Source organism: Ranitomeya variabilis, chromosome 8, assembly GCF_051348905.1.
Source record: "Ranitomeya variabilis isolate aRanVar5 chromosome 8, aRanVar5.hap1, whole genome shotgun sequence".
NCBI classification, from domain to species: domain Eukaryota; kingdom Metazoa; phylum Chordata; class Amphibia; order Anura; family Dendrobatidae; genus Ranitomeya; species Ranitomeya variabilis.
Window position 1 is genome coordinate 67,138,299 of NC_135239.1, and position 14,881 is coordinate 67,153,179.

The following is a 14,881-nucleotide window of genomic DNA, read 5'->3' on the forward strand; positions in this document are numbered from 1 at the left end:
TTGTGTACTTTTATTCATGTTGTGTTTTTTTTTTGTAGTCTTCTTACCCTGTGACCTGATCACAATGTTATATAATCTGCACAAAGAACGAAAATTATAGTAAGCCAAGATCATAAAGTATGGAATAAAACAAAGCATTTTATTGATATTTGACTAGTAACGAGTGAATGTGCTCGCCACTACTCGGTACTCACCCGAGTATCACTATGCTCGGTGCACTCGGCGGGCACAGAGTATTTCCGGGATTATTCGGCGGGAGCGCTGGTCTCCGCCCTGCCATTCAGGCGCTCTTTACAGCGTCATCAGGTCTATAATAGACCTAGCCCTGTCCTGCTCACCGCATTCTGCTCCAGACTTGGCTTGTGTAGGGAGAGCTGCTGCTGAGATAGGGTCAGAATCGTCATTTTAAGAGTTAGTGACAGGTCTGCAACTGTCCAGTCCACAACTGAGAAACCAACAGTCCTTTTTAGGGCTAATTCGGGGGTCCCGAGATTTCAGCGCTAGGTAGGCAGGAGAGTCTATGTGCACATATCCACATCAGTGCAAGGCATGCGGGCACTGTATGTGAGTACATAGCTCTCACTGCATACCTCCAAAAGCTCCATTACTGTCTGCTGCTTATTTATTATATACCTAGCTGCAGTTTTCTGTGGCTTTTTTTTTTCCTTTCAAAAATTACCCAACCCCCCCCCAAAAAAAAAAAAAAAAAAAAATGTATACAGTCTGTTATGTCAGACTGTGTCCTGGTGTATCTGTGTTTTAAAAATCATAGTTCCGCAGGCGTACGTAGCATAGTTCTGTGTGCTAGCCTTGTTCTACTTTCTTTTTCTTTTTTTTTTTTTTTTTTTTTTAAATTCAACAAAAAAAAAAAAAAGTAATAGCAGACTGTATTACTTTTTTTTTGCTTTTTGATGAATTTTTAAAAAAAATTGAACAAGGCTAGCACACAGAACTATGCTACACATTCCTGCGAAAATATGGTTTTTCAAACACAAACGCCAGGCCTCAGTCTGACATAGCAGACTGTATGTCAGACTGAGGCCTGGTGTTTGTGTTTGAAAAATCATATTTTCGCAGGAATATGTAGTTCTGTGTGCTAGCCTTGTTCAATTTTTTTTTTAAATTCATCAAAAAGCAAAAAAAAAAATGTATGCAGTCTGTTACGTCAAGCTGAGGCCTGGTGTTTCTGTGTTTGAAAAACCATAGCTTTGCAGGCATACTGATCAGATATAATTTAGCTCCTCCAAATACATTTGTGTTGAGCTTTTGAAATAGTGCAGTAGTCCATTTAAAATGGGCAAGGCAAGGGACGGGGAAGTGTATGTGATAGTGTATGCAGAGGACGAGGCCGTGGCCAAGCTGAAAATGGGCCACAACAAAGACCCACATCTTCGCGCTCGATCTTCCTGTCCCAGTTTCTAGGGAACCGCAGCACACCACTATTTAAGCCAGAGTAGTGTGAAAAGGTTGTTGGTTGGATAGCGGATAATGCTTCCAGTCACTTAGCCACCACCACGTCTTCCACACAGTCAAGTCTGAGTAGCCTTGAGTGTGGACCGGATATTCCTCACCCTGATCCTCCTTCCTCCCACCTGCCGAGTGCCCTGAGACAACTGATCCCACACTTGGACACTCTGAAGAACTGTTTGGTTTTCCCTTTCAAGATTCCGGACTCTCAGCTGGTCAACTTGAAGTGGGGCCAGATGAGATTGCATGTAGCGATGCCCAAAGTTTTGAACAGCCACGGTCACACAAAGGCGATGGTGGGAAAGTGTCACAAGAGGTGGACGATGATGAGACAATTGCCAGAAAGTCAGGAGGAGGAGCAGGGTGCAGATGTGGAAGAGGAGGTGGTGGATGACAGTGACTGACCCAACCTGGCAGGAGGACATGCAGAGCGAGGACAGCAGCACACATGGGGAAAGAGGTATATCACCCCAACAGGCAGGAAGAGGCAGTGTGGTGGCCACAAACAGAAGGCATGCATCCGTTCCCCATAACACCAACATGAGGGAAGTTCCCGTTCCAACTGTTAGATCTTCCTGTGTCTGGTTATTTTTTCAAAGACTCTGCCGATAACCCCAAACAGGCCATTTGCAGCACCTGCCATGCCCACATCAGCAGGGGTAGCAAAATTACATGCCTGACCACCACCAGCATGATCAGGCACATGGCAGCAAAGCACCCGACTTTGTGGGCCGAACCCCAGGCTCCAGGAATACTTTCTGCAGGTGACACCACTGCTTCTTCCACTGTTTTGTGTAGAAGTCAATCCCAGTACACCGTGCATCTGAAGATGCCTCTAGTTCTCTGCAGAAGGAAGTGGCGAAATTGGGGGCTCCGTCCTGCTCCACCAACAGGCTGAGGGGCCCCCGCCCAGTGAGGAATCAGCCTCTGAGCCTTTTGACAGCAGGAAGGGAAGAGATCCAGTCCAATTCAACCCCACTGAGCTCCTCAGGTAAGTTGTTTGCGCTCCTACGCTCCTCTTGATGTGCTTGGTAGTGCTAGGGACAGGAAAAACACTGAGGGTGGGGTGAAGGGGGGGTTTTACTCTCTTGTGTGTTTTCATCCTAGAGGATAAGTAGGACTACCTCTTGTCATGCTGTCATGAGGGACGTTCTGGGGTAAAAGCAGTCTCTGAATCATTGAGATCTGTTGAAGCATTCCAGAGTTGCTACCTCAAAGTGTCACTGGTCAGAATGATTAAATATAGCATGGTCATGAAAGTAAAAACAGGCTTAGGGCTGAGGGGGTTAAATCAGATACTTGAATAAGATTAGGAAAATTCACAGCTAAAAACCTATGCATTTGTATTGTATTTCCGCTATGTAAACGTTCTAAAAATACATGTAGTCCACATATGACTCAATGACTTATTAAAAGGAGTTGTCTGGACTAAAATGAAAAGCAAGGATTTATTATTGTCCTCTTTGTCTGGGACAGACAAGTATGCTATATGTATTCTTCCGGTCAGAACCCATCTAGTGGGAGTTACCTTGCTCAGTACTAGACTGGTTCTGCCCAAGGGTTGCATATCATATACTTGACCCCCGTTCCTGGAGCAGAGAACAGCAAATCCTAGCGACGCAGTTTCATTTTAGACCAGGCAACCCCTTTAAAAGCTAAGTAACGAAGTTTCTGTAAGGCCAGGGTCACACTTGGAGTGCAAAGCGAGAAACTCACATGAGTATCTCGCATCAATACCTGGCACTGCCGCCAGCACTCAGGAAAGGAGCATTCAGCTGCATAGAAATACATGCAGCCGCACATTTTGGTCCCTAGTGCCGGCGGCAGTGCCAGGTATTGATGTGAGAGACTTGAGCGAGTTTCTCGCATTGCACTCAGCAGATTTAACTCCTCCTCCGCTTATATAAGAGTCATTGTCCAGAAAGCCGGCAGGGGAGGGGGAGCGGCGGCAGGAGCCGGCGGCTGTGGCTTCAACTGTGCAGTTGCTAAAGAGAAATTAATATTAATTTCTCTTATAGCACACAGTGACCGCTTCAGCTGCAACCACCGGCTTCCGGAAGACGACTAACCCTCCTCCACGCCTTCTCGATGGTCCCAGCACCTGCAGCTCTTCCTGAGCTGAGCGATCACGTGGCACCACTCATTAAGGTAATGAATATGCACGAGTCTCCACTCCCATAGGCGTGGAGCGCATATTCATCGCTCAGCAAGAGCTGCCGGTACCGGAACCAATGAGATGTACAGCGCAGAGGAGGGGGAGTGTGATGGGGTTTTTTTTGGAATAGAAAGCATGCATACCAGGATGGGGGGGGGGGAGTCATGTATACAATGATGGTACAACAGGGGGAAGCCACGCATACCAGGACAGGACGGGGTGAGCCACGCATACCGGGACAGGACGGGGGTGAGCCACACATAGCACGACAGGGATAAGGGGACAATGCATACCCGGCTTGTACTCGAGTCAATAAGCTTACCCAGTTTTCTATGGCAAAATTAGGTGCCTCGGCTTAGACTCAAATATATACGGTACATAGTTTTTAAATTTTACAAAAAATAAAATATTCTTGTGACGCCATTTTCCAATAATATTGTCAACAATTGGGATATGGAGCAAAATAAGGGCATGTTGTTTGGGGCCCAAAACCAATGTTTTTATTGATACTATTTTGGAGGTAAAGATGATACTTTTATCGCCTCTTACATTTTTTTTTTGTGATGTTGAGGCATCCAAAAAGGCAATTCTGAGGTTTTAATTTTTCTTCTCATTACAACATTTACAGAGCAGATTAATTTTATATTTAAATAAAACAGACATTTACGAATGGAATGCAGTGATAAAGTGTATTTTTAACACTTATTACTTAACATGTTAAATGGAAGAAAAGGGGAGCAAATTGAACATTTTATTTTTTCATACTTACATTTTTGTAACTGTTCTTTCTTTGATAGTCCCATCAGGGGATTTTAACTTAAAATTCATCTGATCACCTTCACTATACTCAGCAATACCATAATATTGCCATGTATAGTAAAAATCATTGTCTCTATGAACATCAGCTTTCTCAGGAATAGCATCATCACAGGCACAGGGGTCTTCAGTATACTCCAATCTGCCATTGCAACCCATCAGCGCTCTTCGATCACATCACAGGTATGCAGAACTGCATGCTGCCCTACTGATCTGCTGTGGCACCCGAGGAGTTCAGGTACCACAGTAGTGCTGTCTTCCTCACAGGGAGGATAGTGCCATGTCTGGAGACAAGTGAGATTTGCTTTGGTAGGTTTACACACACACACACACACACCCCTTCCACTTCCAGGGCAGGAGGGGGAGCTCCAAGCCCTTTTTTTAGGGCAGCTTCCCTGAATAAAGATCTTGGTTTGGAGGCAGAGAGAGCTCAGTTTGTAGCAGGAGTCTGTGTGCGAGGACAGACAGGAGTACAGAGGAGAGTGAAAGCGCTAAGGGGCCACAAGCAGGCCTCTGAAGAGTATCAGCGCAAGAATCCAGGTACCGGGAGCCCGAGGCTTTTGTGGATTATAAAACACAGAGCAGAACCGGAGGGTATTGTTCTACAAGGACTTTGCCCATAATTACCTGTGGCACAGCAGCACCTAGGAGCCTGGAGTCACCAAGAACAGACCCCAGTTCACACAGCCTGAGCTGCCAACTATACAGGTACCTGTCCTAGGACAGCAGAACGATTAAAGACCTTGTTGAGACACTCAGTGGCATCAGGGACTTAGAGACAGTAAGCGCAGAGTGGTAGGCTCCCATCTGACTTACCCAGGGGAACACGCTTGTCTCTGGACTACCCGGACTTCTCTGCCTGCCATCTGATCTGGTGCTCTGGACTGTGGATGCTGAAGTCTTGAGTAAAGGTAAAGAGACTGCAACCCTGTGTCCTCGTTCTTCTCTGCGCCACTCACCATCTATACAGCGGGAAGCCCTGGGGATATACTTCACCTGTGGGAAGGTATACCATCTAGCTGCCATAACATCACCCCAGCGGACCCTTAACCCCTTTACCCCCAAGGGTGGTTTGCACGTTAATGACCAGGCCAAATTTTACAATTCTGACTACTGTCCCTTTATGAGGTTATAACTCTGAAATGCTTCCACGGATCCCGGTGATTCTGACATTGTTTTCTTGTGACCTATTGGGCTTCATGACAGTGGTAAAATTTCTTTGATATTACCTGCGTTTATTTGTGGAAAAAAAAATGGAAATTTGGCAAAAATTTTGAAAATTTCACAATTTTCCAACTTTGAATTTTTATGCCCTTAAATCACAGAGATATGTCACACAAAATACTTAATAAGCAACATTTCCCACATGTCTACTTTACATCAGCTCAATTTTGGAACCAAAATTTGTTTTTGTTAGGGAGTTATAAGGGTTAAAAGTTGACCAGCAATTTTTCATTTTTACAACACCATTTTTTTTTTAGGGACCACATCACATTTGAAGTCATTTTGAGGGGTTTATATGATAAATAACCAAGTGTGACACCATTCTAAAAACTGAACCCCTCAAGGTGCTCAAAACCGCATTCAAGAAGTTTATTAACCCTTCAGGTGTTTCACAGGAATTTTTGGAATGTTTAAATAAAAATGAACATTTAACTTTTTTTCACAAAAAATTTACTTCAGCTCCAATTTGTTTTATTTTACCAAGGGTAACAGGAGAAACTGGACCTCAAAAGTTGTTGTACAATTTGACCTGAGTACGCCGATACCCGATATGTGGGGGTAAACCACTGTTTGGGCGCATGGCAGAGCTTGGAAGGGAAGGCGCGCCATTTGACTTTTCAATGCAAAATTGACTGGAATTGAGATGGGACGCCATGTTGCGTTTGGAGAGCCCCTGATGTACCTAAACATTGAAACCCCCCACAAGTGACACCATTTTGGAAAGTAGATCCCCAAGGAACTTATCTAGATGTGTGGTGAGCACTTTGACCCATTAAGTGATTTACAGAAGTTTATAATGCAGAGCTGTAAAAATAAAAAATCATTTTTTCACAAAAATGATTTTTTCGCACCCAGTTTTGTAATTTCACAAGGGTAACAAGAGAAATTGGACCCCAAAAGTTGTTTTCCAATTTGTCCCAAGTACGCTGATACCCCATATGTGGGGGTAAACCACTGTTTGGGCGCAAAGGAGAGCTCGGAAAGGAGGGAGCACCGTTTGACTTTTCAATGCAAAATTGACAGGAATTGAGATGGGACGCCATGTTGCGTTTGGAGAGCCACTGAAGTGCCTAAACATTGATACCCCCCACAAGTGACACCATTTTGGAAAGTAGACCCCCTAACGAACTTATCTAGATGTGTGTTGAGCACTTTGACCCACCAAGTACTTCACAGAAGTTTATAATGTAGAGCCGTAAAAATAAACATTTTTCCCACAAAAATTATTTTTTAGCCCCCATTTTTGCATTTTCCCAAGGGTAACAGGAGAAATTGGACCCCAAAACTTGTCCAATTTGTCCTGAGTACGCCGATACCCCATATGTGGGGGGAACCACCGTTTGGGCGCATGGGAGAGCTCGGAAGGGAAGGAGCGCCATTTGGAATGCAGACTGAGATGGATTGGTCTGCAGGCGTCACGTTGCATTTGCAGAGTCCCTGATGCAACTAAACAGTAGAGACCCCCCACAAGTGACCCCATATTGGAAACTAGACCCCCCAAGGAACTTATCTAGATGTGTTGTGAGAACTTTGAACCCCCATGTGTTTCACTACAGTTTATAACGCAGAGCCGTGAAAATAAAAACTAAAAAAATTTTCCACAAAAATTATTTTTTAGCCCCCAGTTTTGTATTTTCTCCAAGGGTAACAGGAGAAATTGGACCCCAAAACATGTTGTCCAATGTGTCCTGAGTACGCTGATACCCCATATGTGGGGGTAAACCCCTGTTTGGGCACACGGGAGAGCTCGGAAGGGAAGGAGCACTGTTTTACTTTTTCAACGCAGAATTGGCTGGAATTAAGATCGGACGCCATGTCGCGTTTGTAGAGCCCCTGATGTGCCTAAACAGTGGAAACCCCCAATTATACCTGAAACCCTAATCCAAACCCACCCCCTAACCCCAGTCTCAACGGTAACCTTAACTACACCCCTAACCCTGACACACCCCTAACCCTAATCCCAACCGTAAATGTTATCCTAACTTTAGCCCCAACCCTAACTGTAGCCCTAACCATAGCAGGAAAATGGAAATAAGTAATTTTTTTTAGTTTTTTAATTTTTCCCTAACTAAGGGGGTGATGAAGGGGGGTTGGATTTACTTTTATAGCGGGTTTTTTAGCGGATTTTTATGATTGGGAGCCTTCACACACTAAAAGACGCTTTTTATTGCAAAAAAATATTTTTTGCGTTACCACATTTTGAGAGCTATAATTTTTCTATATTTTGGTCTACAGAGTCATGTGAGGTCTTGTTTTTTGCGGGACGAGGTGACATTTTTATTGGTAACATTTTCGGGCACGTGACATTTTTTAATCGCTTTTTATTCCGATTTTTGTGAGGCAGAATTACCAAAAAACAGCTATTCAAGAATTTCTTTTTTTTTTTTTGGGGGGGGGGCATTTATACCGTTCCGCATTTGGTAAAATGGATAAAGCAGTTTTATTCTTTGGGTCAGTAAGATTACAGTGATACCTCATTTATATCATTTTTTTTATATTTTGGCGCTTTTATACGATAAAAACTTTTATAGAAAAAAAGAATAATTTTTGCATTGCTTTATTCTGAGGACTATAACTTTTTTATGATGATTGCTGTATGGCGGCTCAATTTTTGCAGGACAAGACATTTTCAGCGGTACCATGGTTAATTATATCTGTCTTTTTGATCGCGTGTTATTCCACTTTTTGTTCGGCGGTATGATAATATAGCGTTGTATTTTTTCCTTTTTTTTTTTTTTTAAACGCTGTTCACTGAAGGGGTTAACTAGTGGAGAAGTTTTATAAGTCGGATCGTTACGGACACGGTGATACTAAATGTGTACTTTTTTTTTTATTTAGATAAAGGAATGTATTTATGGGAACAATTTATTATTATTATTATTATTATTATTTATTTAGGAATTTTTTTTTTCCCCACACGTTTTTTTTTTTTTTTTTACTTTTTTACTTTGCCCCAGGGGGGGCATCACAGTAAAGTGACAGATCGCTGATCTGACACTTTGCTGTGCACTGTGTCAGATCAGCGATCTGACATGCACAGCAGGGAGGCTTCCCGGCGCCTGCTCTGAGCAGGCGCTGGTAAGCCACCTCCATGCAGGACCCGGATGCAGCCCCGCGGCCATTTTGGATCCGGGGACTGCAGGGAGGAGACGCTCGGTACAAGGTGAGCACATCGCCTTGTACCGATCGTCTCAGGGAAGCGCGCAGGGAGGGGGCTCCCTGCGCGCTTCCCTGAGACGATCGGTACAAGATGCTTCCCTATACCGCCGGAACACTGCGATCATGTTTGATTGCAGTGTGCCAGGGGTTAACGTGCCGGTGGCAGTCCGTGATGTCAGCTGCGATAGTCAGCTGACACCCAGCCGCGATTGGCCACGCTCCCCCCGTGAGCTCGGCCGATCGCTCTGGACGTATTATTCCGTCCTTGGGAAGTAAGGCCCACACCACATGGATGGAATAGTACGTCCAATGGCAGAAAGGGGTTAAAGCAGTGTCTGTCATCCTGACCGAATACCACAGGTGGTGTCACGAACAAACTCTATCCCTTTAAAGACCTTTCCCTTTTATAAGGACGTCTTAGGGCCATGGACCGGGTCAGCCACCATGACATCCCCCTGTGAACTGCAGGACCCGGTACAGAGTACCCCCTTGCCCTGACGGAGCACTCCATTGCCATCACAGATTGATGGCAGCATTTGACAGGTTCACAGCAATGGGCGAAGCTCTGCTCCACCTGCAGATGTTATAGGCAGATGATGGCCGATTATTACAGCTATCTTCTGCCAGCAAGATTCGAGCTCAACTTGCATGATTGCATCAAAGGCAAGGAGGTGGAGTATGATGTATTCTCTACATCATATGTCAATAAGGGCTTAAAATTAGAATAGTGCTATATAGCAACATGCCACATCCCAATATTATCTAATATTTTCCTAGTGTGTCACATGGTCGCCTGTGCAAATTTGGTTGACTTTGGCACTGGTTACAAGCTTCATGAGACTTATTAGCGTCACTTCCATCAAAGTCGCATGTGACTTTGCTGTAAAATGCTAGATGGCAGACAGCTCACATTACTAAAATAGCCATGCAACAGAAAGCCACTGGCAAGTTACATTAGTTTTTTTGGTCGTGTCTTGTCTAAGGATTGCTGTTGTGAAAAAAAAAAAAAATGCATAGCCCATGTCTTATGGCTCAAACAGATGTCAGTCGAAATCTGACCCAGTATGGACCACTAATGCAAAGACTGGCTGTGGCTCTCCCAAACTGAGCATAACAGCCTCAGAAATATAAGAAGCAGTCACACTTGGGTGAGGAGACCGGCGGCCAGGCCGTGCTTTGTGGTCTGATCGGACTGAGATCCAAGGACATGTGAAAGAGCCATAACTCAGTCCAAGTATTCACTAGACAAAATCTGGCACATCAAAAAATAAATAAAGCTTAATTCCATCATATTGAAAATTGGTACATTATATCTATAAAAATTAGTTAATATTTTATATCTCATGAACAAAATGTGAGAAAGTCAGTATATTTTTATTAACATATAAAGTTGCTTTTGTCAATATACAAAGAAAGTGCTGCATCACATGTACAATGTCAGAGGCGACAAAAAGAAGGAATGTAGTAGTATTAGAAACTAAATGTTTCTTAAAAAGCAACCAGCATCTCTGAAAAGATTTTCGAAACTTCCAACAACTGCAGCAATTAACGCATCACATTAAAATGGGATATACAATAAGGTTATACATGATTTTAGGTCCAGTAAAGTGCCATTATGCTCAATGTGTGGATTGATAAGCTAGTAAAAGGGTGTCCTGCTGCCTGGATTGCCAGCAATTTGTGGGGAAAACCAAGTGTCCATTGTTAATTCCTTTGTTGCGCCACCACCAGGAAAATTTACAGTGCCTACTTAAATATAGACTGTCAAAGTAAAGCCTATTGTGTCCTCCCCACTTTATATCCGTTCTTTATCAAGAGAACTTTCCCCCTCCCCCCAATTTCTTCAAATTTACAAGACACTTAATATAAGAAAACTTTCGAAGAGCTATATGGCTATGTGCACATTGAATTTCTTCTCTGAAAACTCGACAAAAAACTCACGTTTTTGAGAAGGATATGGAGAGTCCATACTCCGTTTTTGCTCCAAAAACTCTTCGAAGAACTCAGTGTGCACATACCTTATAAAAGCACATTGATTACAGAAGGTTATTTTGTCCAGATAATTTTAACACTTCGTTGTTCAAATTCTGAATATAACCACAGCTACGAAAACTGCCAAGACACACAGAGCTCCAAGTACTTTGGTGATTGATAAATGATGATCATCTGTTTTTACAACACGAGTCTTTGTTGCCTTTACAATTCGATCCAATGTAGTCAAGATTATTTTCCTAGCAGGGCTCCACTTCCCTGGGCCATTCAATCTGAAGTGCGCTGGTGTACATGGGCCAAAGAGGAGCGCAAAGGCAAGCAGAGGATCGTATAGAAATAATGGAAAAATATTTGGCTTCACGCCAACAGCAGATGCCAGTTCATCCAGGTATTCCACAAAATCCACTTGCAAACGGTTCTCCCTTCTTGTTCCAAATCTGTTATGGGGAAGGAAAATAAAAACAAGAGGAATTATGTTACATAGTATACACAAACACATTACTTACTAATGGAAGAATGTTACATTTCATATTCGTTATTCTAACTTTCAATATCTACTTTATTACGTTAATGTTAAACACAGCATTTAGAACACTAGGACATACCTATACAGTGCCAGGGTTGAGCGAGCACGGGCCCATCCACAGCATAAGGCCAGAAACTCCCACTAGTCTCATGTCTCAATACCCAGCACTGCCGCCAGGTATTGAGACGTGAGACTCGTGCAAGTTTCTCGCAAGTGTGACCACGGCCTTAGCCAGCTATCGGCAATTCTAGCCAATTAGACTCGTAGGTGATGTCGTCACTAGTAATCACACCTTCTGAAAAGTGTGACAGCAGGAGATGGCTCCCTCTGAGATCTCATGCTCCCTGAATCTAGTTGGCTGCCTTTCAGTATAAAATCCTTATTTCACACATTTGTATTTTGAGCAGTGACTACAAAACACATTTCTATTAGTCTTTTGCTATAGGTTCCGCTTTTTATTTTGGTTTATAAATACTGATGTACTGCACTACTAGTAAAAATTCCACTACCAAGTGATCAAAGAATTGCATGTTTACTGTAGGTCAGGTCATTTCATAACATTCTTTAGATCACGTGAGCAATGCAACCTACCAGCGAAAGCTAATGGGCTGCAGCTAGAGATGACAGAGCATTAAAATGCTCGTTACTCAGACCAATTCTCCTAATGCTCAGGAGCTCGTTTTGAGTAACATGTATAATGGGAAATCAAAGCATTTTTCCTGTAGAACCTACAAAGAAGTCTGGGGACAGTGAAGATGTGGAAATGGATGGGAAAGTGCTGAATGGAAGGAGAACAGGATGGGTGAAAACCCCTGGAAGCATCTTTGTCTCCCAGATCGCTACTGAGAACAATGATGTCATACTTTTACTCCACTTTAAAGGACTGATAAATCATTCAAAAATCAAGAAATTGGAGTTTATGTGAAAAAAAAGGTTAAGAAAGATTATTTTCTGTATAATGACTTGTATAAAGGCAGCATTTAAAAAGGATTTTTTAAAAATTGAAGTGAAAAAAATTGACATTTTTAGTAAAAAATTGGAAATTTCAGTGTAAATTTATAAAGTATGCAAGAACTGCCAAAAATATGATGCAAGAGTGACTACATACACCCATACCCTTTACTGCATGGTTTTTAACAGACATACTTGTGGCTTCCAGCCACATGGAAAACCCGGAACGAAAATCCATGACTGCCATGCACACCTATGGACTTCATCCATCTCCATACACAACCTGAGGAGATCACACAGCAACCCCTACCTGTGACGCGAATCACTGCCTCACATATCCTCCCCCCTGTATTAGACATAAGGAAGATCTCATACACATTCTGTTCAAATTGTCATGTAGTGGTACTCCTGAACTCAAAGGCTATGCACCAAGTGCAAAGCCTTCCAAAAATTACAAGCAGGGTCATCCATACAACCTTGAAGGCAAAAACTGTTTTATCTCATTCAAAAATTGTGAGCAAAGTATAGTTGTGGCACTCCTACACTCAAAAATTATGCAGAGTGCAATGCCTTCCAAAAACTACAAGCAGGGTCATGTATACACCCTTGAAGACAACAACTGGATGGCCGAATTAAAATATTAAGCGTACACCTGTAGCAGGCCAATTTTAAATTTTTATTTCAATCCAACGAAATTTCACACAAAGCAGGTTCTACAGTGCACAAAACAATGGTCAAAATATTTTGTGAACTGTACCAGGCCAAGCGTTTTTTAAAAATGTTAACTTACTGTAATGCTGCGGTAGCACCGTAGCAGTGAAGAAGCAGTGACCCACAAAGTTGAAACACAAAAGTCTCTTTAATGTGTTACTTCACACATAAAGGTGCATAGCATTTTATAGTACACAACATCAAAGTTCAATACACACACAGTTGCATCTCATCTCAGTGCCCGTTTCATAGCACTACATATCATACGGCTTTAGATTGCAGTCCGTAAACAGGCCAGACCTCCCTTAGTCCAGTTTCCCTGGGCAACCGCATGCCATATTAAAGTACCCAAACACAGCTTTACATGTTGCAGACACTACACACGCCAGTCCTCCTCTGACTAGTTCCTGTGGGTGTCCTACATTGCTGTATCAGTCTCTCTACTCACACAGCTGTACACAGCCCAGTATATCCTCCAGATAGCAGCCAGGCACCATATCCACCTGTTTGCAATTGTTACACATGCCAGTCCTTTTTCAGGCACAGGACATCCACCTCCGGCTCACCTCCGGGCACAGGACTGTACACATCTGAGACCAGTTACCATGGACAACTTGCAGTGCCAGGCTATTCAGCTGCCATAGCTGATGGCTCCGCTGGCCTGTGCCTCCATGCACTCAGCCAGTGATCTGCAGGCCTCTGCTCTGCACACCAGCACACACCAGACTGAGGCTGCTGTCACACTAGCAGCATTTGGTCAGTATTTTACATCCGTATTTGTAAGCCAAAACCAGGAGTGGAACAATTAGACAATTAGAGGAAAAGTATAATAGAAACATATGCACCACTTCTGCATTTATCACCCACTCCTGGTTTTGGCTTGCAAATATGGATGTAAAATACGGACCAAATATTGCTAGTGTGATGGCAGCCTGACACTGACATTGCACCTGACACACCCATACCCTTTACTGCAGGGTTTTTAAGAGACAAACTTATGACTTCCAACCACATGGGAAACGAAGACTGGAAATCCGTGACTGCCATGCACACCTATGGACTTCATTCGACTCCATGCACAACCTGGGGTGAACACACAGCAACCCCCTACCTATGACACAAATCACTGCCTCGCATTAATTAGTTTTACACAAAGCCTGTTAAACTGTGTGCATAAATCCCGGAATTCCTTATAATAAAAAACTTACAAAATTTTTTAAGTTTAATATAGCAAAATGTAACAATTTTTGGAAGGCTTTTGTGAGTTTAATATACCAGTCCAGCAACATTTAACCCCATTACAGTGTATGGATGAATCCATAAATAATTGTTCATGTTTTTTTATTTTTTATATAACACCAAAATTTAACAGAAAGCAAGTAATGCTGTATGGATCAGTGTCATGTTCCCAATGGCAGGGAATTAAACACATAACATGGGCAAAAACAGGACGAGCTCTAGGGTGATGGAACCTGAGCTGACCGCGATCCTGAACCTCAACACTCAACAGCAGCCGGGGAACGTTCCTGGGGGGACTCTAGACGTCTCGCGCCAGCCGGAGATCTAGCTACCCCTATCAGAAGAATCACAGACCTATCTTGCCTCCAGAGAAATATTCCCATAGAAATAGCAGCCCCCCACATATAAATGACGGTGAAATGAGAGGAAGGCACAAACGTAGTTATGAAAACAGATTCAGCAAAATGAGGCCCGCTTAAGCTAGATAGCAGAGGATACAAAAGGTGAACTGCGCGGTCAGCTTAAAACCCTTCAAAATACCATCCTGAAATTACTTGAACTCATGTGCCAACTCATGGTACATGAGTGGTAATTTCAGCCCACTAGAGCAACCAGCAGCAGAGAATTACATATCTGCAAGC

At 43.1% G+C, this 14,881-nt stretch overlaps 1 protein-coding gene across 2 annotated transcripts in view; it reads right to left on the reverse strand.

Moving 5' to 3' along the window:
- Positions 1-10,176: 10,176 nt before the first annotated feature.
- LOC143788614 (dimethylaniline monooxygenase [N-oxide-forming] 2-like) overlaps positions 10,177-14,881 on the reverse strand; it is an 82,885-nt gene continuing 78,180 nt past the window's right edge. For both annotated transcript variants that reach the window (XM_077278414.1, XM_077278413.1), the window contains exon 9: positions 10,177-11,250. In XM_077278414.1, coding sequence (XP_077134529.1) covers positions 10,902-11,250 — 349 coding nt within the window. In that variant the 3' untranslated portion in view covers positions 10,177-10,901. The remainder of the gene's footprint in view (positions 11,251-14,881) is intronic.